General features: G+C 38.3%; 1 protein-coding gene across 1 annotated transcript in view; it reads right to left on the bottom strand.

The window, feature by feature from the left end:
* Window positions 1–25,193, bottom strand: part of CHM (CHM Rab escort protein) — a 214,332-nt gene that overhangs the window by 41,463 nt on the left and 147,676 nt on the right. The window contains exon 12 of the mRNA XM_068963181.1: window positions 19,524–19,620. Coding sequence (XP_068819282.1) covers window positions 19,524–19,620 — 97 coding nt within the window. The remainder of the gene's footprint in view (window positions 1–19,523; window positions 19,621–25,193) is intronic.

The following is a 25,193-nucleotide window of genomic DNA, read 5'->3' as shown; positions in this document are numbered from 1 at the left end:
GATGGTATCTCTGCTAGCCATTTCTGGTCTGTACACAGAGCAGAAGTCTACTTTTTGACTAGGATATTGTACTGTGCTGTCACTTCAGTCATACCCAACTTGTTGCAACCCTGTGGACTATAGCCCACCAGGCTTCTCTGGCCATGGGATTCTCCAGGCAAGGATACCGGAACAGGTTGCCATTTCCTTCTCCAGGAGATCTTCTTGACCCAGGGATTGAACCCTCATCTCTTACGTCTTCTGCACTGGCATGTGTTTTTTTTTTTTTTTTAACCAATAGTGCCACTTAGGAAGCCTCGGGTAGAAAATTATTCTGAAATAAATATAAGATAATCACTGGCTCAGCTCACCAAGACATGTGTCCAAATTTTGGAACACATCTCTATGGTTCCTAGAGTTGTCTCTAACTCTGGTTATCAGTATTTAAGTGAAAAGCAGTATGTATTGAGGACCTATAAGTTCCATGCACTATTCATATGAATTTGATTCTGATAACAATCCAGAGGTAGGTACTTCCACCATATCTATTTTATAGATAAGGAAGCTGAAGTAAAGAGAGTTTAAGTAACTTGCCTAAAGTCAACCGAACTAGAAAGAGCCAGGATTTAAACCTAGATTGTTCTTAACTGCAATATAATACTGTATCATTAGAATGCATCTTTCTTGTTAACTGAACTATTTAGTTGCCTTGCAAGTACCTTTCATATACACCATACCCATACCGTATGAGGGTTAACTTCAATTGCACACTTATGGTTTTACAAATTCTAAATCAAGCTAAATATAAGCCATGAAAAAAAAAAGTAAAATTAAGGAGACTAAAAGGTGAAAGTGAATTTACAATATTTGCCACATACTTAGGACTATGGTGTTGCTACAGTACTGACACAGCATTAGATGAAGAATTAAAAAGTCTAAAGCATGTGATTTATAAAAAATAAAAACTAAAATACAAATTGAAAACAGTGAGAAAATTATATATTCTAGCTTATTACACAATGCCTAAAATATTAAGACTGTCTTTAACAAAAATACCAAAATGAATTTTGTGTCTACTTCACTGAATGCAATATAGCAACTGAATACTATTTATTAGGTTGGTGCAGATGTAATTGCGGTTTTGGACTGTGAATTTTAAATCATTATAACTAGACTCAAATAAGTTTGAGTAATCTCCGGGAGTTGGTGATGGACATGGAGACCTGATGTGCTGCAGTCCGTGGGGTCACAAAGAGTCGGACATGACTGCATGACTGAACTGAACTGAACTAGATTCAAATACATCTTTATTAATGAAATCAGGAACCATTACAATCTTCACATTTCTTTAACTTATTTTCTGTAGCGTAAAAATCCATGTTTCAGGATTTGACGAACTCCTGGAAAGAATTTTCTGCCTCCTGCTGGTTGTGGAAGCATTTTCCCTGCAAAAAGTTGTCAAGATGCTTCAAGAAGTGTTAGTTGGTTGATGAGAGGTCATGTGAATATAGCAGATGAGGCAAAACTTTGTACTCCAATTCTTTCAACTGGTAAAGCGTTGGTTGTGCAACGTGCAGTCGGGCATTGTCATGGAGCAGAATTGGGCCCTTTCTGTTCACCAATGCCAGCAGCAGGCATTGCAGTTTTTGGTGCATCTCATCGATTTGCTGAGCATACTTCTCAGATGTAATGGTTTTGCCAGGATTCAGAAAGCTGCAGTAGATCAGACAGATAGCAGACCACCAAACAGTGACCATGACCTTATTTTGGTGCAAGTTTGGTTTGGGGAAGAGCTTTGGAGCTTCTGTGCATTCCAACCACTGAGCTGGTCATCACTGGTTGTATAAAATCCAGTTTTTGTTGCATGTCACAATCCAATCAAGAAATGGTTGATTGTTGTTGCATAGAATAAAAGAACACTTCAAAATGTCACTTTTTTTATTTGCAGTCAGCTCATGAGATACCCACGTGTCAAGCTTTTTCACCTTTCCAATTTGCTTCAAATATCAAACCATCATAGAATGGTTGACACTGAGTTCTTTGGCAATTTCTCATATAGCTGTAAGAGGATCAGCTTTGATGACTGCTCTCAATTGGTTGCTGTCAACCCCTAATGGCCAGCCACTGTGCTCCTCATCTTCAAGGCTCTTGTTTTGTTTGCAAAACTTACTGAACCACCACTGCACTATATGTTTGTTAGTAGTTCCCGGGCCAAATGCATTGTTGATGTGAGTTATCTCTGCTGCTTTACAACCCATTTTGAACTTGAATAAGAAAATCATTTGAATTTGCTTTTTGTCTAACATCATTTCCCTATTCTAAAATAAATATAAAATACTTTTCGTTGCAATGGTGAATGGAATTGTTTCCTTAATTTCTTTTTCTACTTTCTCATTATTAGTGTATAGGAATGCAAGGGATTTCTGTGTGTTGATTTTATATCCTGCAACTTTACTATATTCATTGATTAGCTCTAGTCAACGTTCATTGCAGCACTGTTTATAATAGCCAGGACATGGAAACAACCTAGATGTCCATCAGCAGATGAATGGATAAGAAAGCTGTGGTACATATACACAATGGAGTATTCCTCAGCCATTAAAAAGAATACATTTGAATCAGTTCTAATGAGGTGGATGAAACTGGAGCCGATTATACAGAGTGAAGTAAGCCAGAAAGAAAAACACCAATACAGTATACTAACACATATATATGGAATTTAGAAAGATGGTAATGATAACCCTGTATGCGAGACAGCAAAAGAGACACAGATGTATAGAATGGACTTTTGGACTCTGAGAGGGAGAGGGTGGGATGATTTGGGAGAATGGCATTGAAAGATGTATACTATCATGTAAGAAACGAATCACCAGTCTATGCTCGATACAGGATACAGGATGCTTGGGGCTGGTGCACAGGGATGATCCAGAGAGATGATATGGGGTGGGAGGTGGGAGGGGGGTTCAGGATTGGGAACTCATGTACACCCGTGGCTGATTCATGTCAATGTATGGCAAAACCAATATAGTATTGTAAAGCAAAATAAAGTAAAAATAAAAATTTAAAAAAAGAAAAAATAAAATAAATATAAAATACACAGCAAGTAGTAAGTCATTAGCAAAAAAACATAAAGTAAGAAATGCACACTAAAATGACGTGTAACATAACCACACTTATTTAAGAATGTATTCCAAACTCAAGTGGCAAAGTTCAACAATGTAAAACTGCAATTACTTTCGTACCAACCTAATAATATAAAGTACAAAGCAACTGAACAACAGAAAACCATAGTATTGGTCAACCATGAATTATACTATAAAAGGTCTAAAATGTCTATCCTGTTCTCAGTGGGAAGTGAAAGCTAGTGCTAATTCAAGAATGAGAGTTTGATTCCCCCTACTTTATTTTTTAATATATTTATTTTAATTGGAGGCTAATTACAATATTGTATTGGTTTTGCTTTTTTAAAATTTAATTTATTTATTTTAATTGGAGGTTAATTACTTTATAATATTGTAGTAGTAAAAAAAAAAAACAAAAACAATGAGAGTTTGAGCAATAGATACTGAACAGAGGTAACAATGAATTCAGTAGCAGAATCAGTCAACAAGTACTTAGTATGTGCTCACAAATAACATGAAATCTTTCTTAGCTAAGAGAAGAGTATCTGTGGCAAATTTAAATTCCTTTGTCTTCTCATGTTTACTTAAATGGAGAAAAACACTTTTGAAATCAATAACATCATTAAAAGGAAAATAAGTCTTCATATATAGATTGCAATGGTTAATGAAGAGTTGATTACACTAGAGTAAGACTTTAATAAAACCCAGAATTTAAAGTAAAAAAGACTTAACAATGACCAACTATATCATACAGGGAACTATATTAAATATTTTGTAATAACCCATACTGGAAAAGAATCTGAAAAAGAATCACTGAATCTCTTTGCTGAACTTATGAAACACTGTAAATCAACTATGCTGCTACTGCTGCTAAGTCACTTCAGTCGTGTCCAACTCTGTGCAACCCCATAGACGGCAGCCCACCAGGCTCCCTCATCCCTGGGATTCTTTAGGCAAGAATATTGGAATGGGTTGCCATTTCCTTCTCCAATGCATGAAAGTGAAAAGTCGAAGTGAAGTCACTCAGTCGGGTCAGACTCTTAGTGACCCCATGGACTGCAGCCTACCAGGCTCCTCCATCCATGGGATTTCCCAGGCAAGAGTACTGGAGTGGGGTGCCATTGCCTTTTCTAACTATATTTTAATTCAAAAAAGACTTAAATTTTTACTATATAATTTCTATTTTTTCTCTAGAAGCCATAATTTTTTTATAAGTATATCTTACAAACAAGCTAATTTGCTCATCAGCAATGTTAAACAACTGTTTAAACAACTAAGCTATAAAGGCAGCTTTTTCATTATATGTGTGAAATCTGGACCATTGAGGGTGTTCAATTTGTATTGTAGCAGACTGGAAATAAATACTTCAAACTGTGGATTCAATTGTACACAATCAAAATTATAATGAACATCTGGTATAGTATGTTAAATTTTGGTCATACTACTATATGATCCTTTATTCTTGTGGCATAATCAGTTAAATCTGTTTTTAATTCATACTGTAGAAAAATCAGAAAATCAAGGTAAAAAAAACAAAAAACCTAAAAGTTAGTTTACCTGTCTTCCCATCATTTAGGGATAACCACTCATCCACTAAACATTCACTAAACGTCATTTAGTGGATAACCACTATTTGGCATATACTCTCTGGAATTTGTTACCTACAAATATACTGATGTACCTATAAATACACATATATGTGTGTGCATGTGTATATATAAACACATACAAATATGCTCATCTCTCACAATACAAAATTAGTTCATAACATAAAACTTATATAAGCAAACTTTATATTATCATACTTAACATGAAACCACAAAGTTTCTTATATACCATTTTTAAGGTTAGGATCATGTTCTGTAATTTTCTTGAAGAACTCCTAGATCATTTTAGACCACAATGGCTTATCCTCCCTTTAATATTCATTGCTTGCATTCTTAGTTTACTCTAATGTGCTTTGCTTACTTTGTTTTTGTTTTCATTTTTAGCTTATTTGTTGTTGCTTTGCTCTTCCCCCATAAAATTAAAACTTCTGGAGATTATGAACTATTTATCACTTTCTGCCTTATTCCCAAGACTTAGGGTAATGCCCTCTACCTAACCTATGTTTTAAAAAATGCTTAGTGAACCAGGAAACATACTTGCAATACATAGAACAAAGGGTTGATACCCTTAATGTTTATTTATTTTAATTTTCTATGGTGAAATTATCAGGCTTACTTTTTAGTTTTTAACTTAATTAAACAATTTTTTTAATTAATATACATTTATTTATTTTAATTGGAGGTTCATTACTTTACAATATTGTATTGGTTTTGTCATACATCAACATGAATCCGCCACAGGTATACACGTGTTCCCCATCCTGAACCCCCTTCCCTCTTCCCTACATTGTGTTAGTTTCTGGGGTATAGCCAAGTGAGTTATACATAGACATATATCTACTCTTTTATAAATTCTACTCCCATATAGGGCATTAACAGTATTGATATGTGCTATAGAGTAGGTCCTTATTAGTTATTTATTCTATATATAGCAATAGGTGTATGTTACTCTCAATCTCCCAATTTAACCTCTCCCTTCTGCCCTGCCCCAAGGGGCTTCCCCTGTGGCTCAGCTGGTAAAGAATCTGCCTGCAATGTGGGAGACCTGGGTCCAATACCTGGGTTGTGAAGATCCCCTGGAGAAAGGAAAGGTTACCCACTCCAGTATTCTGCCCTGGAGAATTCCATGGAGTGTATAGTCCATAGGGTCACAAAGAGTTGGACATGACTGAGTGACATTCACTTCCACTACTGCCCCACGTTTGTTTTCTACATCCGAGACAGAGAATCAATTACTAGGCAGATAGATAAGAAGTCCAGAGTCCCCAAGGAGGAGAATGGGGTCTGAGAGTCTTGAAGTGGAGATAGAGGTCTGGAATTCTCAAGGAGGAGGAAAGGACAAACTTTTTTTGTCTACATTCCTTAGTCTTAGTCAATTACACAACTCAGTTTAAAACTCTGTACTAGGGATTATACACCAACAATGTATCCTGCTTGAGGACAGATTCTCCTTCCTGAAAACCTTCTGACTATTCCTAACATCTCAGAATATATATTATGGGAGTGGATCTGGTAAAATTTTCATAAACTTGAGACAGTCTTTTGATTCACTGTAATAACTAATTAAAAGGTATATAACTCCATTACTAACACTAGCAAGGGGCTATTCTTTCAGCTTCCTTCTGATGTCTATGTCAGAAGCTTTCTCTGCCTCTTTTATATTTTAATAAAACTGTATTACACAAAAAGCTCTGAGCTATCAAGCCTTGTCTCTGGCCCCAGATTTAATTCTTCTCCTCCGGAGGCCAAGAATACCGGTGTCTTTCATGGTTCAGGAACAACCTTTCAGGGCTTAACTTCTGTTTTGTAAATAGGTTTAACTGTACCATTTATTTACATTCCACATTTAAGTGAAACCGTATGATACTTGTCTTCCTTTATGTGACTTACTTTACTCAGCATGACAATCTCTAGGTCCATCCATATCACTTCAAATGGAATTATTTCATTCTTTTTCTATGGTTGCTTAATATGCCACTGTATATATGTACCACACCTTCTTTGTCCCTTTCTCCAGCAATGGACATTTAGATTGCTTCCACGATCTAGCTTTTATAAACAGCAGTGCAATGAACACTGGGGCACATCTATCCTTTCGAACTGTGGTTCTCTCCAGGTATGCCCAGGAGTGGGATTCCTAGATTATACGGTCAGTTCAGTCACTCAGTATTGTCTGACTCTTTGCTACCTGATGAATTGCATCACGCCAGGTCTCCCTGTCCATCACCAACTCCTGGAGTTCACTCAAACTCACGTCCATCGAGTTGGTGATGTCATCCAGCCATCTCATTCTCTGTTGTCCCCTTCTCCCCCTGCCCCCAATGCCTCCCAGCATCAGAGTCTTTTCCAATGAGTCAACTCTTCGCATGAGGTGGCCAAAGTATTGGAGTTTCAGCTTTAGCATCAGTCCTTCCAAAGAACACCCAGGACTGATCTCCTTTAGAAGGACTGGTTGGATCTCCTTGCAGTCCAAGGGACTCTCAAGAGCCTTCTCCAATACGACAGTTCAAAAGCATCAATTCTTTAGCACTCAGCTTTCTTCACAGCCCAACTCTCACATCCATATATGACTACTGGAAAAACTAAAGCCTTGACTAGACAGACCTTGGTTGGCAAATTAATGTGTCTGGTTTTTAATATGCTATCTAGGTTGGTCATAACTTTCCTTCCAGGAGTAAGCATCACTGCAATCACCATCTGCAGTGATTTTGGAGCCCACAAAAATAGAGTCTGACACTGTTTCCACTGTTTCCCCATCTATTTCCCATGAAGTGATGGGACCAGATGCCATGATATTCGTTTTCTGAATGTTGAGCTTTAAGCCAACTTTTTCACTCTCCTCTTTCACTTTCATCAAGAGGCTTTTTAGTTCCTCTTCACTTTCTGCCATAAGGGTGGTGTCATCTGCATATCTGAGGTTTTTGATACTTCTCCCAGCAAACTTGCTTCCAGCTTGTGCTTCTTCCAGCCCAGCGTTTCTCATGATGTACTCTGCATATAAGTTAAATAAGCAGGATGACAGTATACAGCCTTGACGTAATCCTTTTCCTATTTGGAACCAGTCTGTTGTTCCATGTGCAGTTCTAACTGTTGCTTCCTGACCTGCATATAGGTTTCTCAAGAGGCAGGTCAGGTCGTCTGGTATTCCCATCTCTTGAAGAATTTTCCACAGTTTGTTGTGATACACACAGTCAAAGGCTTTGGCATCGTCAATAAAGTAGAAATAGATGTTCTTCTGGAACTCTCTTGCTTTTTTGATGATCCAGCGATTTGATCTCTGATTCCTCTGCCTTTTCTAAAACCAGCTTGAATATCTGGAAGTTCATGCTTCACATATTGCTGAAGCCTGGCTTGGAGAATTTTCAGCGTTACTTTACTAGCGTGTGATATGAGTGCAATTGTGAGGTTGTTTGAGCATTCTTTGGGATTGCCTTTCTTTGGGATTGGAATGAAAATTGACCTTTTCCAGTCCTGTGGCCACTGCTGAGTTTTCCAAATTTGCTGACATATTGAGTGCAGCACTTTCACAGCATCCTCTTTCAGGATTTGAAATAGCTCAACTGGAATTCCATCACCTCCACTAGCTTTGTTCCTAGTGATGCTTTCTAAGGCCCGCTTGACTTCACATTCCAGGATGTCTGGCTCTAGATGAGTGATCACACCATCGTGATTATCCGGGTCATGAAGATCTTTTTTGTACAGTTCTTCTGTGTATTCTTGCCACCTCTTCTTAATATCTTCTGCTTCTGTTAGGTCCATACCATTTCTGTCCTTTATCGAGCCCATCTTTGCATGAAATGTTCCCTTGGTATCTCTAATTTTCGTGAAGACATCTCTAGTCTTTTCCATTCTGTTGTTTTCCTCTATTTCTTTGCATTGATCGCTGAAGAAGGCTTTCTTATCTCTTCTTGCTATTCGTTGGAACTCTGCATTCAGATGCTTATATCTTTCCTTTTCTCCTTTGCTTTTCACTTCTCTTCTTTTCACAGCTATTTGTAAGTCCTCCCCAGACAGCCATTCTGCTGTTTTGCATTTCTTTTCCATGGGGAAGGTCTTGATCCCTGTCTCCTGTACAATGTCATGAACCTCCATCCATAGTTCATCAGGCAGTCTATCTATCAGATCTAGGCCCTTAAATCTATTTCTCACTTCCACTGTATAATCATAAGGGATTTGATTTAGGTCATAGCTGAATGGTCTAGTGGTTTTCCCTACTTTCTTCAATTTAAGTCTGAATTTGGCAATAAGGAGTTCATGATCTGAGCCACAGTCAGCTCCCGGTCTTGTTTTATGTGGTATCTCTATTTTTAGTATTTTAAGGAACTTCCATACTGCTCTCCATAGTAGCTGTACTAGTTTACATTCCTATCAACAGTATAAGAGGGGTCCCCTTTTCTCCATACCCTCTCCAGCACTTACTGTTTATAGATTTTTGATGATAGCCATTCTGACCAGTGTGAAATGATACCTCACTGTAGTCGTGATTTGCATTTTTTTAAATAATTAGCAATGTTGATAATCTTTTCATGAATGTTTATTTTTATTATTTTTCTGTTTTACCCTTAATGTTTATATTGTTTTTATAAGGTGATAAGAAAATAATCAATTCAATAGACAAATTAGATGAATATGTAATTCACAGAAAAAGGATAAATACCCAGTAAACACTATTAAAGGATGGTCAACTTTATGATTTATTAAATACACATTTAAACAAAATATCATTTTCTACTTTCAAACTGGTAATGGAGATTTGGTAAGATAATATGCAATGCTCTTGTATGTTTGGAGAAACAGACATGTTTGCTTATAAACTACCATTGGATGTGTAATTTGATATTTTTTTGGAAGAGGGGCAAAAGCTCTAAAATCTCCAGGAACTTTCAGAAACTTTGGGACATTCATTTATAGAAAGATGGAGTAAAGGTACCTTTCTCTATGGTTCTTGGTAAGTGGAGTTAAAAATCTTGGATATAATATATAAAATGAACATAAGAAAATTCTGAAGTAAAGAAATAAAGCAGAGCAGCAAGGGACCTTGACACCAAAGGAACAAAATGGCAGAGTTCCCTGAGTTTTCTTTTTGCCTCATATATCCCAGAGTAGTTAGCAGAAAAACTGGCAACCCAGAAACATTAGTGGACTCAGACAAACAAAGCCCCAACAAAAGCCTGCCTCTCTCAAGTCAAAAGATCAAGAAAGGGGCAACTTAGCAAGACAGAAAACTTTTAGACAGTAATTTTTCTACCCCAACTGAACACTGCAGAAAAAAAAAAAAAAAGGCCCCACCTCTACACTCACCATTAGTGCCTGAATGGGGAGTGTAAGTAGACTTCCATTCTTCACCGGGTTATAATGAGGTGTCCCAACATCCCTGGTAGTGTGGTGTCAAAGAAGGCCAAGTAGGGAACCAGGATTTACCAGGAGAAACAGTCCCCACATCCTTTACCATATCAGCTGAGACCATGATGAGATCCTGGATTTTCACCCTTATCCAGCAATAAAGAAGACAGCTCCTCAGCCCCACTGGGGTGGTGTCAGAAGAGGCCACCAATGCCCTAGTAATAAAGCCACATTCTGTCCCCATGGTGTCATTGAGGTCATGTGGAGCAGTATCGAGGCACTGCTGCTCCTCCTACCAAGAGTGGAATCAGTGAGGCCTACTGGAGGTTACAATCACTGAGCAGTAATAAGGAAGTGCTCCAATTTCTGCATGCCAGCAGGGGCCAAGCAGGGAACCAAGACTTCCATTATCAGCTGGCAGTAACAAGGGAATACTCTCTTTTACTACCAGAACAGTGTCAGAGGAAGCCAAAGAATAAGATCTAAGTCCCATTATATAACAAAAATTTCTGGGTAGCAATAAAAAATTATTCATTATACCAAAAGCCAGGACAACCTCAGCTTCAATAAGAAAAGGCAATCAGAACAACACAGCTACTGTATTTGTCTGAAGATTTAATGTAGCCATCATAAAAATGCATCCATCAGTGATTGATTATAAACATGCAGGAAACAAATGAGATGACAGACAGTGTCAACAAAGAAAGAGAAAGCGTTAGGAAGCAAGTAGAAAAGTTTTGTGGTTTTTTTTTTTGAGAAAAGATAAATTGTTCATATCTGTTTACAAAAGCACAATATATACTAAAATAAATAAATTTAAATAAAAAAAGGATTCCTTCAATCCAGAAAAAAAGAACATTAAAACATCAATAGTATTCTAAAAAAATAAAAATAAAAGTCACAACCATCACTCATCAGTTCATCTTGGTAACGATAATGATTGTTTTAACCTATCTTGGATTAGTAGTCTCCTGATATCTCTTTTTTGATTAGAGTTCTGAAAATCCTGATGCATTCCACAAGCACCAAGTAGATTTAAAGAAGAATCAAACATAAAATTTTAAACTAAAAAATATAGTAATTAAAACCTTAAAACATACTGAATAGGTTCAACAGCAGAATGGAATGCACAGAGGAAAGAATCATTGAACTTAAAAGTAGAACTGTAGAAATGGCACAATATGAACAAAACAGAGAAAATAGACCATATGAACATGAACAGAAATACATGTATTTTGCATTCTTTTTGCTTTTGTACTATGTTAGCACTGCTACCACTTTGGCTATATTCCTTCCTATAATTCACTGTGTCTAGCAGGGTACATTGCTCTCAATAGATATCAAAATATTTTTGAATTAAAAAAAAATGAACAGAGCCTCAGAGACATGTGGAAGTATAATGAAAAGATCTAATAGACAAGAGCAGTCCTAAGATAGCAGATGAACAGGATGGGGAGATCACTTTCTCCCCCACAAATTCATCAAAAGATCATCTGAATGCTGACCAACTTCATGAAACAACTTCTGAATGCTCTAACCTAAGGCACAGTCTGGCCCAAACACAGAACAAAGGATTGAGCAAATACCGAAGGAGAGCTAGCCAACTGCAGACCAGCCCCGCCCCTACTGACAGAGGCAGAGAGGCAGGCGGGCTACAGCCAGAGCTGGAAGGCAAGCGACAATCTTGGCCCTAGAGACAGCATCCTCCACCAACCTGTGAGAGGGCTCCCAGTTGCTCCCAAGTCTTCCTGGGTTCCTGGACTCTTGATATCTGCCAGGAGGGTTGCAGCCAGAGATCAGCTCTCCAGAGGAGACACATAGCACACCTGAGACAGAGCCCTTGCTCTGCACCCAGGAAATGGAGGGGCTGGGGCCCCGGAGGTGATTAAGATGCACAGCCCACCTGGTACAGTGCGTAGGCCAAGTACCTGGTCGCCTGAGCTGCTTGGACCTGGAAAGGGGACAAAATGCATTCCTAACCAAGTCTGTGCCTTTGTGGAGAACCTGAACAGAACAGGCTATGGTTTTTCCTGTGGTCATGTATGGTTGTGAGAGTTGGACTGTGAAGAAGGCTGAGCGCCAAAGAATTGATGCTTTTGAACTGTGGTGTTGGAGAAGACTCTTGAGAGTCCCTTGGACTGCAAGGAGATCCAACCAGTCCATTCTGAAGGAGATCAACCCTGGGATTTCTTTGGAAGGAATGATGCTAAAGCTGAAACTCCAGTACTTTGGCCACCTCATGCAAAGAGTTGACTCATTGGAAAAGACTCTGATGCTGGGAGGGACTGGGGGCAGGAGGAGACGGCGACGACAGAGGATGAGATGGCTGGATGGCATCACTGACTCGATGGACATGAGTCTGAGTGACCTCTGGGAGTTGGTGATGGACAGGGAGGCCCGGCGTGCTGCAATTCATGGGGTCGCAAAGAGTCAGACACGACTGAGTGACTGAACTGAACTGAACTGAACTGAACTGAACAGAACAGAGAACCCGAGAACCTGAACCTGAACAGCTTAGACCTGGGAAGTGCATACAACCCAGGGCCTGCTTTGGACACATTCTCTGCAGAGCAACCTGGAGGCTGAGCAGTGTAGACCGGGAAAGCACACACACCGTGAGTGGGGCAAACCCAGTGTGGTCCATACATTGGGAGCACTCGCCACACATGCCAGTGATATATGTTTGCAGGGTTCCTCCCTCCCCACAATACAACCAAATAAGTCAGCATAAATAAGTGACCATCTTCACCCCCTTGTGTCAGGGTAGAAATTAGACACTGAAGAGACTTGCAAACAGAGAAAGCCAAAATAAACAAAGAAGAGGGAACCACTCTGGAATTGACAGGTGCAAGAGATAAAAACCCTGTAGTTAGTACTGACTAACCATTGAAAGGGACCTACAGACCTTGAGAAGTATAAGCTGTAACAAAGAACTATCTGAAACTGAACTGAGCCCACATTGCCCTCAACAACTCCAGAGAAATTTCTAGATATATTTTAATTATTATTTTTTAATTTAAAAAATTTTTTTGTAACTTTTAAGTTCTTTATTACTCATTTAATTTTCATAATCTACTATTACACTGAAAAAAAAACCCTATTTTTAAAACAAATTTCATGTTTTTTAATAATTTTTCTGATTTTGTTTTGTATTTTCATTATTGTATTTTTTACAGTCTAACCTCTACTCTAGATTTTTAATCTTTGCTTTTTGGTATTTGTATCAATTTTGTACCTTTAAAGAGGGGAGTGAAAAAGGTGGCTTAAAGCTCAACATTCAGAAAACGAAGATCATGGCAACTGGTCCCATCACTTCATGGCAAATAGATGGGGAAACAGTGGAAACAGTGGCTGACTTTATTTTTCTGGGCTCCAAAATCACTGCAGATGGGGATTGCAGCCATGAAAATTAAAAGATGATACCTTATTGGAAGGAAACTTATATGACCAACCTAGACAGCATATTAAAAAGCAGAGACATCACTTTGCCAACAAAGGTCCATCTAGTCAAGGCTATGGTTTTTCCAGTGGTCATGTATGGATGTGAGAGTTGGACTATAAAGAAAGCTGAGTGCTAAAGAATTGATACTTTTGAAGTGTGGTATTGGAGAAGACTCTTGAGAGTCCCTTGGACTGCAAGGAGATCCAATCAGTCCATCCTAAAGGAGATCAGTCCTGGGTGTTCATTGGAGGGACTGATGTTGAAGCTGAAACTCCAATACTTTGGCCACCTGATGCAAAGAGCTGACTCATTTGAAAAGACCCTGATGCTGGGAAAGATTGAGGGCAGGAGGAGAAGGGAACAAGAGGATGAGATGGTTGGATGGCATCACAGACCCAATGGACATGGGTTTCGGTGGACACTGGAAGTTAGTGATGGACAGGGAGGCCTGGTGTACTGCAGTTCATGGGGTCGCAAAGAGTCGGACACGACTGAGTGACTGAACCAAACTGAACCTTTAAGAATCTAATCTTCAGTATCCATTTTCCTTTAGGAGTGTGATTACTGGCTTGATTGTTCTCTCCCCTTTTGATTCCCCCTCTTCTCCTCCTGGTCACCTCTATCTCCCTCCTCCCTCTTCTCTTCTCTATGTAACTCTGTGAACCTCTCTGGATGTCCCTCACTGTGGATAATTTTTTCACCATTAACCTAGATGTTTTATCATCTGCACTGTATTGATGGAGAGGTCCTGAGGCTACTGTAAGAATAAGACTGAAAGACAGAGGCAGGAAGCTTAAATCCAAACTCGAGAACATCAGAGAACTCGATTCCAGGGAAAATTAAGAGACAAGAGCTCATCCCAAAGCCTCCATACCTACCCTGAAACCAAGCTCCACCCAAGAGCCAACAAGTTCCACAGCAAGACATACCATGATAATTCTCCAGCAACACAGGAACACAGCCCTGAGCATTAAAGTACAGGCTGTCCAAAGACATGCCAAACACATAGACACTCCAAAACTCACTACTGGATACTTCATTGCACTCCAGAGAGAAGAGATTCAGCTCCACCCATAAGAACACAGACGCAAGCTCCCCTAACCAGGAAACCCTGACAAGCCACTCGTCCAACCCCATCCACAGGGAGCAACCTCCACAAAGAGGAACCACAAACTTCCAACATACAGAAAGAGTACCCCAAACACAGCAATCTAAACAAAATGAAAAGGCAGAGAAATATTCAGCAGGTAAAGGAACATGATAAACGACTACAAAAACAAACAAAAGAGGAGGACATAGGGAGTCTACATGAAAAAGAATTCAGAATAATGATAGTAAAGATGATCCGAAATCTTGAAAATAGAATGGAGTTGCAGATAAATAGACTAGAGATAAGGATTGAGAAGATGCAAGAAATGTTTAACAAGGACCTAGAAGAAATAAAAGAGTCAATCAATAATGAATAATGCAGTAGCTGAGATCAAAAGGACTCTGGAGGGAACCAACAGTAGAATAACTGAGGCAGAAGATATGAAAAGTGATGTGGAAGATACAATGGTGGAAATAAATGAAGCAGAGAGGAGAAACGAAAAAGGAATTAAAAGAAATGAGGACAACCTCAGATACCTCTGGGACAATGTTAAATGCCCCAACATTCATAGGAATGTTCGTATCATAGGAATCCAAGAAGAAGAAGACAAAAAGAAAGGCCAAGAAAATATACTTGAGGAAACAATAGTTGAAAACTTCCCTAAAATGGGGAAGAAAATAGCCAACCAAGTCCAAGAAACCCAGAGAGTTCCAAACTGGATAAACCCAAGGTGAAACACCCGAAGCCACATATTAATCAATTTAATGAAGATCAAGTACAAAGAAAAAAATATTAGAAGCAGCAAGGTAAAACCAACAAATAACACACAAGGGGATCCCCATGAGGATAACAGCTGATCTTTCAACAGAAACTCTTCATGTTAGAAGGGAATGTAAGGACATACTTAAAGTGATGAAAGAGAAAAACCTACAACCCAGAATACTATACCCAGCAAGGATCTCATTCAGATGGGAAGGAGAAATCAAAAGCTTTACTGACAAGCAAAAATAAACTGAAAATAGATTAAAGATCTAAATGTAAGACAAGAAAAAATAAAACTCCTTAGAGGAAAACATAGGCAAAACACTCTAACATAAATCACAGCAGGATCCTCTATGACTCATCTCCCAGAGTAATGGAAAAAAAAGCAAAAATAAACAAATAGGACCTAATTAAACTTAAAAGCTTTTGCACAATGAAGGAAATTATAAGCAAGGTGAAAAGACAGCATACAGAATAGGAGAATAGGAAATGAACCAACTGACAAAGAATCAATCTCAAAAATATACAAGCAGCTCCTGCAGCTAAATTCCAGAAAAATAAATGGCCCAATCAAAAAATGGGCCAAAGAACTAAACAGAGATTTCTCCAAAGAAGACATACAGATGGCTAACAAACATGAAACAATGCTCAACATCACTCATTATCAGTGAAATGCACATCAAAACCACAATGAGGTACCATCTCACACCAGTCAGAATGGCTGCTATCAAAAAGTCTACATGCAATAAACGCTGGAGAGGGTGCGGAGAAAAGGGAATCCTCTTACACTGTTGGTGGGAATGCAAACTGGTCCAGCCACTATGGAGAACAGTGTGGAGATTCCTTAAAAAACTGGAAACAGAACTGCCATATGACCCAGCAATCCCACTGCTGGGCATACACACCGAGGAAACAACAATTGAAAGAGACAAATGCACCCCAGTGTTCATCGCAGCACTGTTTACAATAGCTAGGACACGGGAAGCAACCTAGATGGTCATCGGCAGATGGATGGATAAGAAAGCTGTGGTATATATACACAATGAAATATTACTCAGCTATTAAAAAGAGTGCATTTGAATCAGTTCTAATGAAGTGGATGAAACTGGAGCCTATTACACAGAGTAAAGTAAGTCAGAAAGAAAAACACCAATACCGTATCAGTTCAGTTCAGTTCAGTCGCTCAGTCGAGTCTGACTCTTTGTGACCCCATGAATCGCAGCATGCCAGGCCTCCCTGTCCATCACCAACTCCCGGAGTTCACTCAGATTCACGTCCATCGAGTCAGTGATGCCATCCAGCCATCTCATCCTCTGTCATCCCCTTCTCCTCCTGCCCTCAATCCCTCCCAGCATCACAGTCTTTTCCAATGAGTCAACTCTTCGCATGAGGTGGCCAAAGTACTGGAGTTTCAGCTTTAGCATCATTCCTTCCAAAGAAATCCCAGGGCTGATCTCCTTCAGAGTAGATTGGTTGGATCTCCTTGCAGTCCAACGGACTCTCAAGAGTCTTCTCCAACACCACAGTTCAAAAGCATCAATTCTTTGGTGCTCAGCCTTCTTCACAGTCCAACTCTCACATCCATACATGACCACAGGAAAAACCATAGCCTTGACTAGACAGACCTTAGTCAGCAAAGTAATGTCTCTGCTTTTGAATATGCTATCTAGGTTGGACATAACTTTTCTTCCAAGCAGTAAGCATCTTTTAATTTCATGGCTGCAATCACCATCTGCAGTGATTTTGGAGCCCCCAAAAATAAAGCCTGACACTGTTTCCACTGTTTCCCCATCTATCTCCCATGAAGTATATTAACACATATATATGGAATTATAAAGATGGTACGATGATCCTATATATGAGACAGCAAAAAAGACACAGATATAAAGAACAGACTTTTGGACTCTGTGGGAGAAGGTGAGGGTGGGATGATTTGAAAGTATAGCACTGAAACATGTATATTACCACATGTGAAATAGATCACCAGTCCAGGTTCCATGCATGAGACAGGGTGTTCAGGGCTGGTGCACTGGGATGACCCTGAGGGATGGGATGGGAAGGGATGTGGGAGGGTCTTCAGGATGGGGAACACATGTACACCCATGGCTGATTCATGTCAATGTATGGCAAAAACCACTACAATACTGTAAAGTAATTAGCCTCCAATAAAATAAATAAATTAATTAAAAAAAAGAAAAGATCCAATAGTCATGGCATAGAAGTCCCAGAAGGAGAAAGAGTGTTTGTTGAAAAATACTCAAAGAAATAAAGGACAAAATTACACAAATTTGAAAAAAAGATACAATCCTGCAGATTTAAGAAGCTGCACAAATTTCAAATAGAATAAATCCAAAGAAATAAATGCCAAGACCCATCATAATCAAAATTCTAAAACTCAAAGACTAAGGAGAAAAATCTTGGATGTATACTTGTAAGCCAAAAACCATTATCTACGTGGCAAAAGCATACACACATTGTACCAATGTCAAATTCCTGGTTTTGATATTGTACTATAATTTGGTAAAATGTAACTAATGGAAAAAATTAGATGAAGGATACATGGGACCTCTGTGTATTATCTTTGCAAATTCTATGAATCCATAATTATTTGAAAATTAAAAAAAATCTACTTTGACCCAATAATTCCACTCCAAAAAATCTTACAAAAAATAATTGATGCTCATAAATATTTACTTATAAAAATGGCTGGTTTTTATAGGACTATTAAGTAAAATTTTTCAAAACAATCTCAACATCATGGGATTAAATAAAAATGGCATATCCATAATCATTGAAAATTATATCACAGAATTACAAAAAGAGTTTTGCTGTATTAAAGTCTTTTTAAAAGGCAGGTTATAAACAGTATATAAATAGCATTGCATTTTACTGAAAATATATATGCATATACATCTAAAAAAAGACAAATATAATCAAGTGTTTATCATTCCTAAGGAGAAGGATTACAGTAATTTTACTTTTCTTTTTTACATCTTCCAAATTGTCAGCAGTGAATATATATTATTAAGACTGGGAATATAAAATATTTCACATAGAAAAATAATCTATAAAAGTAAATTTTAAAAAATAGTCAGAAACATAAAATAAATGCAATTTATAAAATCCAAAATGAGTGCAGTTGCATATTTTATATGCTAACACAGATAAACTGACACACACAAAAAAACTGGCTAAAGTAATAGGGTGAAAATAATATGGTAAAGATTTACCTATATCACTATAAAAGGAGAAAAACTTGAGCTACTTTTTCAAATGGAAGTTTAGGATTATAGCAATATTGGGTAAGTTTGCTTGCTTCTCCCTGTTGGCATCACGCTCCCACTTCTCTTTGTTTGACCATGTTTTTACCTTCTTTTAGGAAGCAATAGTCCTACACTTGTAAGCATAGTCAAATCAGATTAGTCTTCAGCTTTTCATAATTCATGTTAACAGTTGTAGTAAAACTCAATATAAGTTTACAGAATTTAAAATAATCGTAGCTAATGATACTGTTATGTTTTCCTTCTAAGACTATCTAGAGCCTAATTTGTCAGTACCTCTCTTGTGATATTTTAATAATCTGCCTCTTACAGCTACTTCAGTATTTGTCATATCTGTCCCACTAGACTGAGAGTCCCCCAAATTCAGGGCCTATGTTGTATTCATCTTTAGCTACCCTGATATGCCTACCAGAGCACACTGCACTCAGCTAATATTGTCTTGTTTCATTGGATGTGCAGTAAGATTATGAATACTTCAGATCAGGAATGTCAACTGTTCCTTAATAATCCCTATGAATACGCAGTTTAGGTCTAGGCATAGTGATGGCCAATGTACACTTGCTTATTTTACTTACTGAAACATCTTTAAGAAATATGTTGTAGGCAGCATGATAACTGACAGTGTTGAGACAGAAATTTTGATACACACAGGTAGAAGAACAGATAGATAGTTTAACAACAGTGCATGTGAAGATTTAGTTTTAGAAATGTTCAGAGGCAAGGGGAAGGTGTGAAATGACTTACTGTATGACTTACATGATATGAACAAATACTATGAATTAAAAAATATATATATGTAGCAAAACTGTATTAAATCCTGACAACCATAAGAATAGCTGTCCCCCTTTACTTTCTAAACAAACACAGAAGACAACTACCAGACTCTACTGTGCTTACATGAGCCTTTCATGCATGTCATTGTTGATGAACATAACTCAATGACTCGAACAGCAAAAGTTCCTGGTTCCTCTGCTGGCACTGTCAAAATGGAAATCTAAAAAGCAGAAACAAAATATCAGACATAGCTGTTAGATCTCATTTTCATTCTTTTATCATTAGAGCAAACTGAGTGTCTTTTTTCAAACACTCACTGATGTTTGCAAAACTTTAGCTGGTGGGATTGAATTTTAGAACAAAATTTGAAACATAAAGCATGCACATGTGTCAAATTATTGATATATTTACACATGATCTATATTACAGTCCTAAAATTCATGGACAATAAATATTTCAAATTATCTTTAATATTTATTAAGTCTTTCACTTACTACATATTTTCAAAAGATGTGATTAATTACTTCATTTGTTCCAAAGGTTTAAACAATTTATTGTGCCCCCCCCCCAAAAGGCACAATAAAGGGACAATTCATTATTCTGAATTGTATGCACTTCATTGTTTCAATCACAGCACATTAAATTAATTTTGATTATTCATAATGGCTAAAAATAGAAGTTATAGAGTACTAAAAATTTGAAATGTTACCTAAAAAAAAATGCAAAGATACTAAAACAAGCAAAGCATATGTCAACATATACCAAAGTACAGCTAAACAAATACCAAAATATTTCAAAATGAATAGCTTCAAATTAATTTAAGGACTCCATTAATATGCAGTATGCTGTGCTAGGAACCACTAATATGCTATACAGCTTTATATTTAAAAAACTTTAAATTACCATCAGGTAAACATTTCTCTACAGAACCAAAACTTCAATACCAATACTCAATTTAATCTTCAATCTGAGGAAAATATATTGTTTTGTATAGGAAATACTGCCAAAAAATAAAGCCTTACTTGTAATTTTACCTGTGAGCATTTAGATTTTAACTGGCAACATCATATTGATAGCCAACAGAGGAAATGCTTTTAAGTTCTAAAAATAAAATTTTTTTGACAATCATGACCTTCTTACTATCACTACCTGTATATACATTTGGAGATTTACAATGTCTCAAAAACTGTGTTCTCCATATTCCTCAACTCCTTTTGCTGCTATGATAAAAAATGTCATACTGAAGCATTAAAGAGAGAGGAGCCAGTAAAACATGGATGTAATGTTGTGTACATGTGTGCTCAGTCATGCCCGACTCTGAGACTCTGGACTGTAGTCCACCAGATTCTTCTGTCCCTGGGATTTTTCAGGTAAGAATACTGGAATGCATTGTCATTTCCTCCTTCAGGATTTTCCCAACCCAGGGATCCAACTCACATCTCCTATATCTCCTGCACTGCAGGAGGATTCTTTACCACCATGCCATGTGGGAAGCCCCTAATGTTGCATAATTATTATCAAACAATTATGACTAAAAACATGTATATAACTGAAAAGGTATCTTAAGGATTGGACAAACATTTAAGTACTTCTTTTGTTTCTGACAACTATCATGTATAATCAGTGACCCCTTACCACAGTGTCTTCTGTCTCAACTCTTGAAAAGGTAAATATCTTAAATCACAGAGAGATTATAAAAGCCATCAAAAGGTAATTCCTTCAATCCTTGAATAACCCTTTCATAAAATGTACCTAAACCAACAACTACTCTTTCCTCTCAGTTCAGTTCAGTCACTCAGTCGTGTCCAACTCTTTGCGACCCTAAGGACTGCAACATGCCAGGCTTCCCTGTCTATCACCGACTCCAGACCTTGCTCAAACTCATGTCCATTGAGTTGGTGATGCCATCCAAACATCTCATCCTCTGTCATTCCCTTCTCCTGCCTTCAGTCTTTCCCAGCATCAGGGTTTTTCCAATGAGTCACTTCTTTACATCAAGTGGCCAAAGTATTGGAGTTTTACCCTCAGCATCAGTCCTTCCAATGAATATTCAGGACAGATTTCCTTCAGGATTGACTAGTTTGATCTCCTTGCAGTCCAAGGGACTCTCAAGTCTTCTCCAATATCACAATTCAAAAAAAAAATCAATTCTTCAGTGCTCAGCTTTCTTTATAGTCCAACTCTCACATCCATACATGACCACTGGAAAAGCCATAGCCTTGACTAGATGGACCTTTATCACTTTATCAGTAAAGTGATGTCTCTCTTTTTTAATTTGCTGTCTAGGTTGGTCAAAGCTTTTCTTCCACGGAACAAGCATCTTTTAATTTCATAATTGCAATCACCATCTTCAGTGATTTTGGAGCCCAAAAAATAAAGTCTGTCACCATTTCCACTGTTTCCCCATCTATTTGTCATGAAGTGATGGGACCAGATGCTATGATATCCATTTTGTGAATGTTGAGTTTTAAGCTGGGTTTTTCACTCTGCTCTCACTTTCATCAAGAGGCTCTTTAGTTCTTCTTCACTTTCTGCCATAAGGGTGGTCTGTGTATCTGAGGTTATTGATATTTCTCCTGGCAATCTTGATTCCAACTTGTGCTTCATCCAGCCCGGCATTTAACATGATATACTCTGCACATAAGTTAAATAAGCAGGGTGACAATATACAGCCTTGAAGTACTCCTTTCCCAATTTGGAACCAGTCTGTTGTTCCATGTTCAGTTCTAACTGTTACTTCTTGACCTGCATACAGATTTCTCAGGAGGCAGGTAAGGTGGTCTGGTATTCCCATCTCTTGAAGACTTTTCCAATGTTTGTTGTGATCCACAGTCAAAGGCTTTGGCATAGTCAATAAAGCAGAAATAGATGTTTTTCTGGAACTCTCTTGCTTTTTCCATGATCCAGTGGATGTTGGCAATTTGATCTCTGGTTCCTCTGCCTTTTCTAAAACCAGCCTGAACATCTGGAAGTTCACGGTTCATATATTGCTGTAGCCTGGCTTGGAGAATTTTGAGCATTACTTTACTAGCGTGTGACATGAGTGCAATTGTGCGGTAGTTTGAGCATTCTTTGGCATTGCCTTTCTTTGGGATTGGAATGAAAGCTGACCTTTTCCAGTCCTGTGACCACTGCTGAGTTTTCTAATTTTGCTGGCATATTGAGTGTAGCACTTTCACAGCATCATCTTTTAGGATTTGTAATAGCTCAACTGGAATCCCATCACCTCCACTAGCTTTGTTTGTAGTGACGCTACCTAGGCCCACTTGACTTCATATTCTAGGATGTCTGGCTCTAGGTGAGTGATCACACCACTCTTTCCTCTAAGTCTCATCAATTTATTTATGATTCAAAAATTTAAAAAGAGAAAAAAAGAAAACATATAGGAAACAAAAAACGGCAGACCAGATATACATTTTAGACTGATCTCTCTGATGTCTGTGTAAGAGAACAGATTTAAAGGAGACAAGATGAGAGGTAGGGCAATCAGTTAGAAGGAAGAGGTGATGCATTCTGAAACCAGAGCAGTGAGAAGAAGGACCAAGAGGAAAGCAGACTGGTGCAACTTCTAGGAAGTATACTGACAAGGACCTGGAGGGTCACAACATGTCTGAGATGGGAGCAGATGTTGGAAGGACGTCAGAGCTTTCATGGAACTAGGAAGCACTGGATGAGCAGTTTTGAGAGGGAAGATGGTGAGTTCAGCTCTGAGTATGTTCAGTTTCAGGGGTCCTTGGGAATAGATGTCCAGTAGGAAATTTGGCCTTTGGGCTAACAGTCCCAGGAGATATAGACATGGAAGGCTATGCAGAGTTGGAAATCATAAAAGTACATGGAGTCAAGTGGTAAGCATGCAGAATAAGAGGTATGGTAGACTGTACTCAGAACTCTGAGGTGGCCTGATATTTAAGAGGAGGATAGAGCCCACAGAGGAAGCCAAGAGGAAATAGCCAGACAGTTATGAGGAGAACCAGGAGAACAAAGTGTCAATGATAGCCAAACGAGTAGAGTTTCAAGAGAAAGGGAACTGTCAACACTGTCAAACATACCAGAAAATACTTAGGAAACAAAACCCAAAAATGTCCTGTGGTCCTGACTAGTATTAAGTTATTAATAAACTTACAAAGAGAAGCTGTAGTAGGAATTTGATAGTAGGAGCCAGGTTGGTCTAGAAATAATGAGAGGTAAGGAGCTGAAGGCAGCAAGCAGAGATACCATCTCAAAAATATTGATAAGGGCAAGGGAGAGATTGGATATTAGCTACAAATAGGTACAGACACAAAGAGCATTTTTCTTTTTTTTTTTTTTTTAAGTTTTTGGAACAGAAAATGCTAATACACGTGTACAGGTTGAGGGGAAGGTGCCAATAGTGGGGAGAGGCTGAAGATGTAGGAGACAGAGCAGGCATACAGGGTGGTGTGGGCACATGCGTGTGCCAAGGGTGCTTGTAAAAGGGATTGGCAATGGATAAGGAGGGGAGCTCCCTCATTAGTCTCTATGCTTGTGTATGTAAGTTGTGGGTGGTGAGGCAGGAGATCAAGGGCCACTGTGCTTTGAAGGTGTCCTTACTTTCTTCAGCAAAGTGATGGGGGAGAAGTTAGAGGGCTAAGGGTGGGTAAAAATAGTGAAAACTTAAGACTAGCTCTGAGGGGAGAGAGAGCTGTCTAAGGCCAGTGAGGAGCCAGCTGTTGGTAGGTACTCAGGGTTCTGCTAGATGAGGTTGGTGCCACCAACACTGTGGTAGTGCCAGTCTATCTGGTTGTATAGTTTTACCAATCAGCCCTTAGTGTTCCAAGTGTAGATCTGAGCTTCATCCAGGGATGGGACTTTCCTCTGTGGGTACAGAAGAACATTACATGGGAATTGAAGGTTTTGAAGGAAGAGCAGTTCGTAAGATCTACCATGTGATCTAGGACATGGAAAAAGAAGAGGGCAGAAGGGAGCTGGTAATCTGGGAGGAAACAGAGGGAACAAGGAACTGTAGGTCTCTCTTCACCTGTCAATGCGAAGGCTGGGTGGGGGTAAAAGAATGAAAGAGCTGAAAGGATCAGAGCAGATTAATGTTACTGTAAACCTATGACCTCCAGACTCAGCTGGACCCCTCAACACTGCCCAGTCATCTGACCATGAGATAGGTCACTTTCCACAGTGATTATTTTACTCCTTTCCTTGAGCTCTGACCCATTCCCATACTCACACCCCTATTCTCAGGAGACGACCTCAACTTGCAACTTTTAAAAGAAAATAGAACCCACTGGATAGGAACTCCCAAGTTTACAAATGTTCCCAGATTCACTCTTTTTTTCCCCTTTTTAAAAAAATTTTAATTCAGTGTTAGTTTGATTTTTTCTCTTTATTTTTTAAATTATGAAAGAATGATAACACATTTATAGGAGATACGGAAAATAGAAAGTTACATACAGTTCTACTTTATATTACAAATATTTAAGTAGATAAATTAAGATTTTTGGTTGGAGTTTCAATATCAAAATCTCAAAAATTAAGAAAATAAATATACAGAAAAGTAGAAGGAAAAGCACCATGAACTAATTCACCATAATTAACATTTATACAATTTTCACACAACAGCAAGACACAAATTCTATTCAAGTTCCCTCAGACTATAAACTAGGAGACACTGAAACATATCCAGGGACATGAAACAAGGTGCAAAAATTTTATAGTCTAAAGGTATTAAAATCACACAGAGTCTGTTTTCTTATCACTGTGAAAATAGGCCAGAAATCAATACCAAAAGATATTTGGAAATAAGCCACATATTTTTAAGCACAG

This window comes from Capricornis sumatraensis, chromosome X (assembly GCF_032405125.1).
Source record: "Capricornis sumatraensis isolate serow.1 chromosome X, serow.2, whole genome shotgun sequence".
Lineage (NCBI taxonomy): Eukaryota > Metazoa > Chordata > Mammalia > Artiodactyla > Bovidae > Capricornis > Capricornis sumatraensis.
The sequence above is the reverse complement of the archived record's forward strand: the minus strand, read 5'-3'. Positions and strand labels throughout refer to the sequence as shown.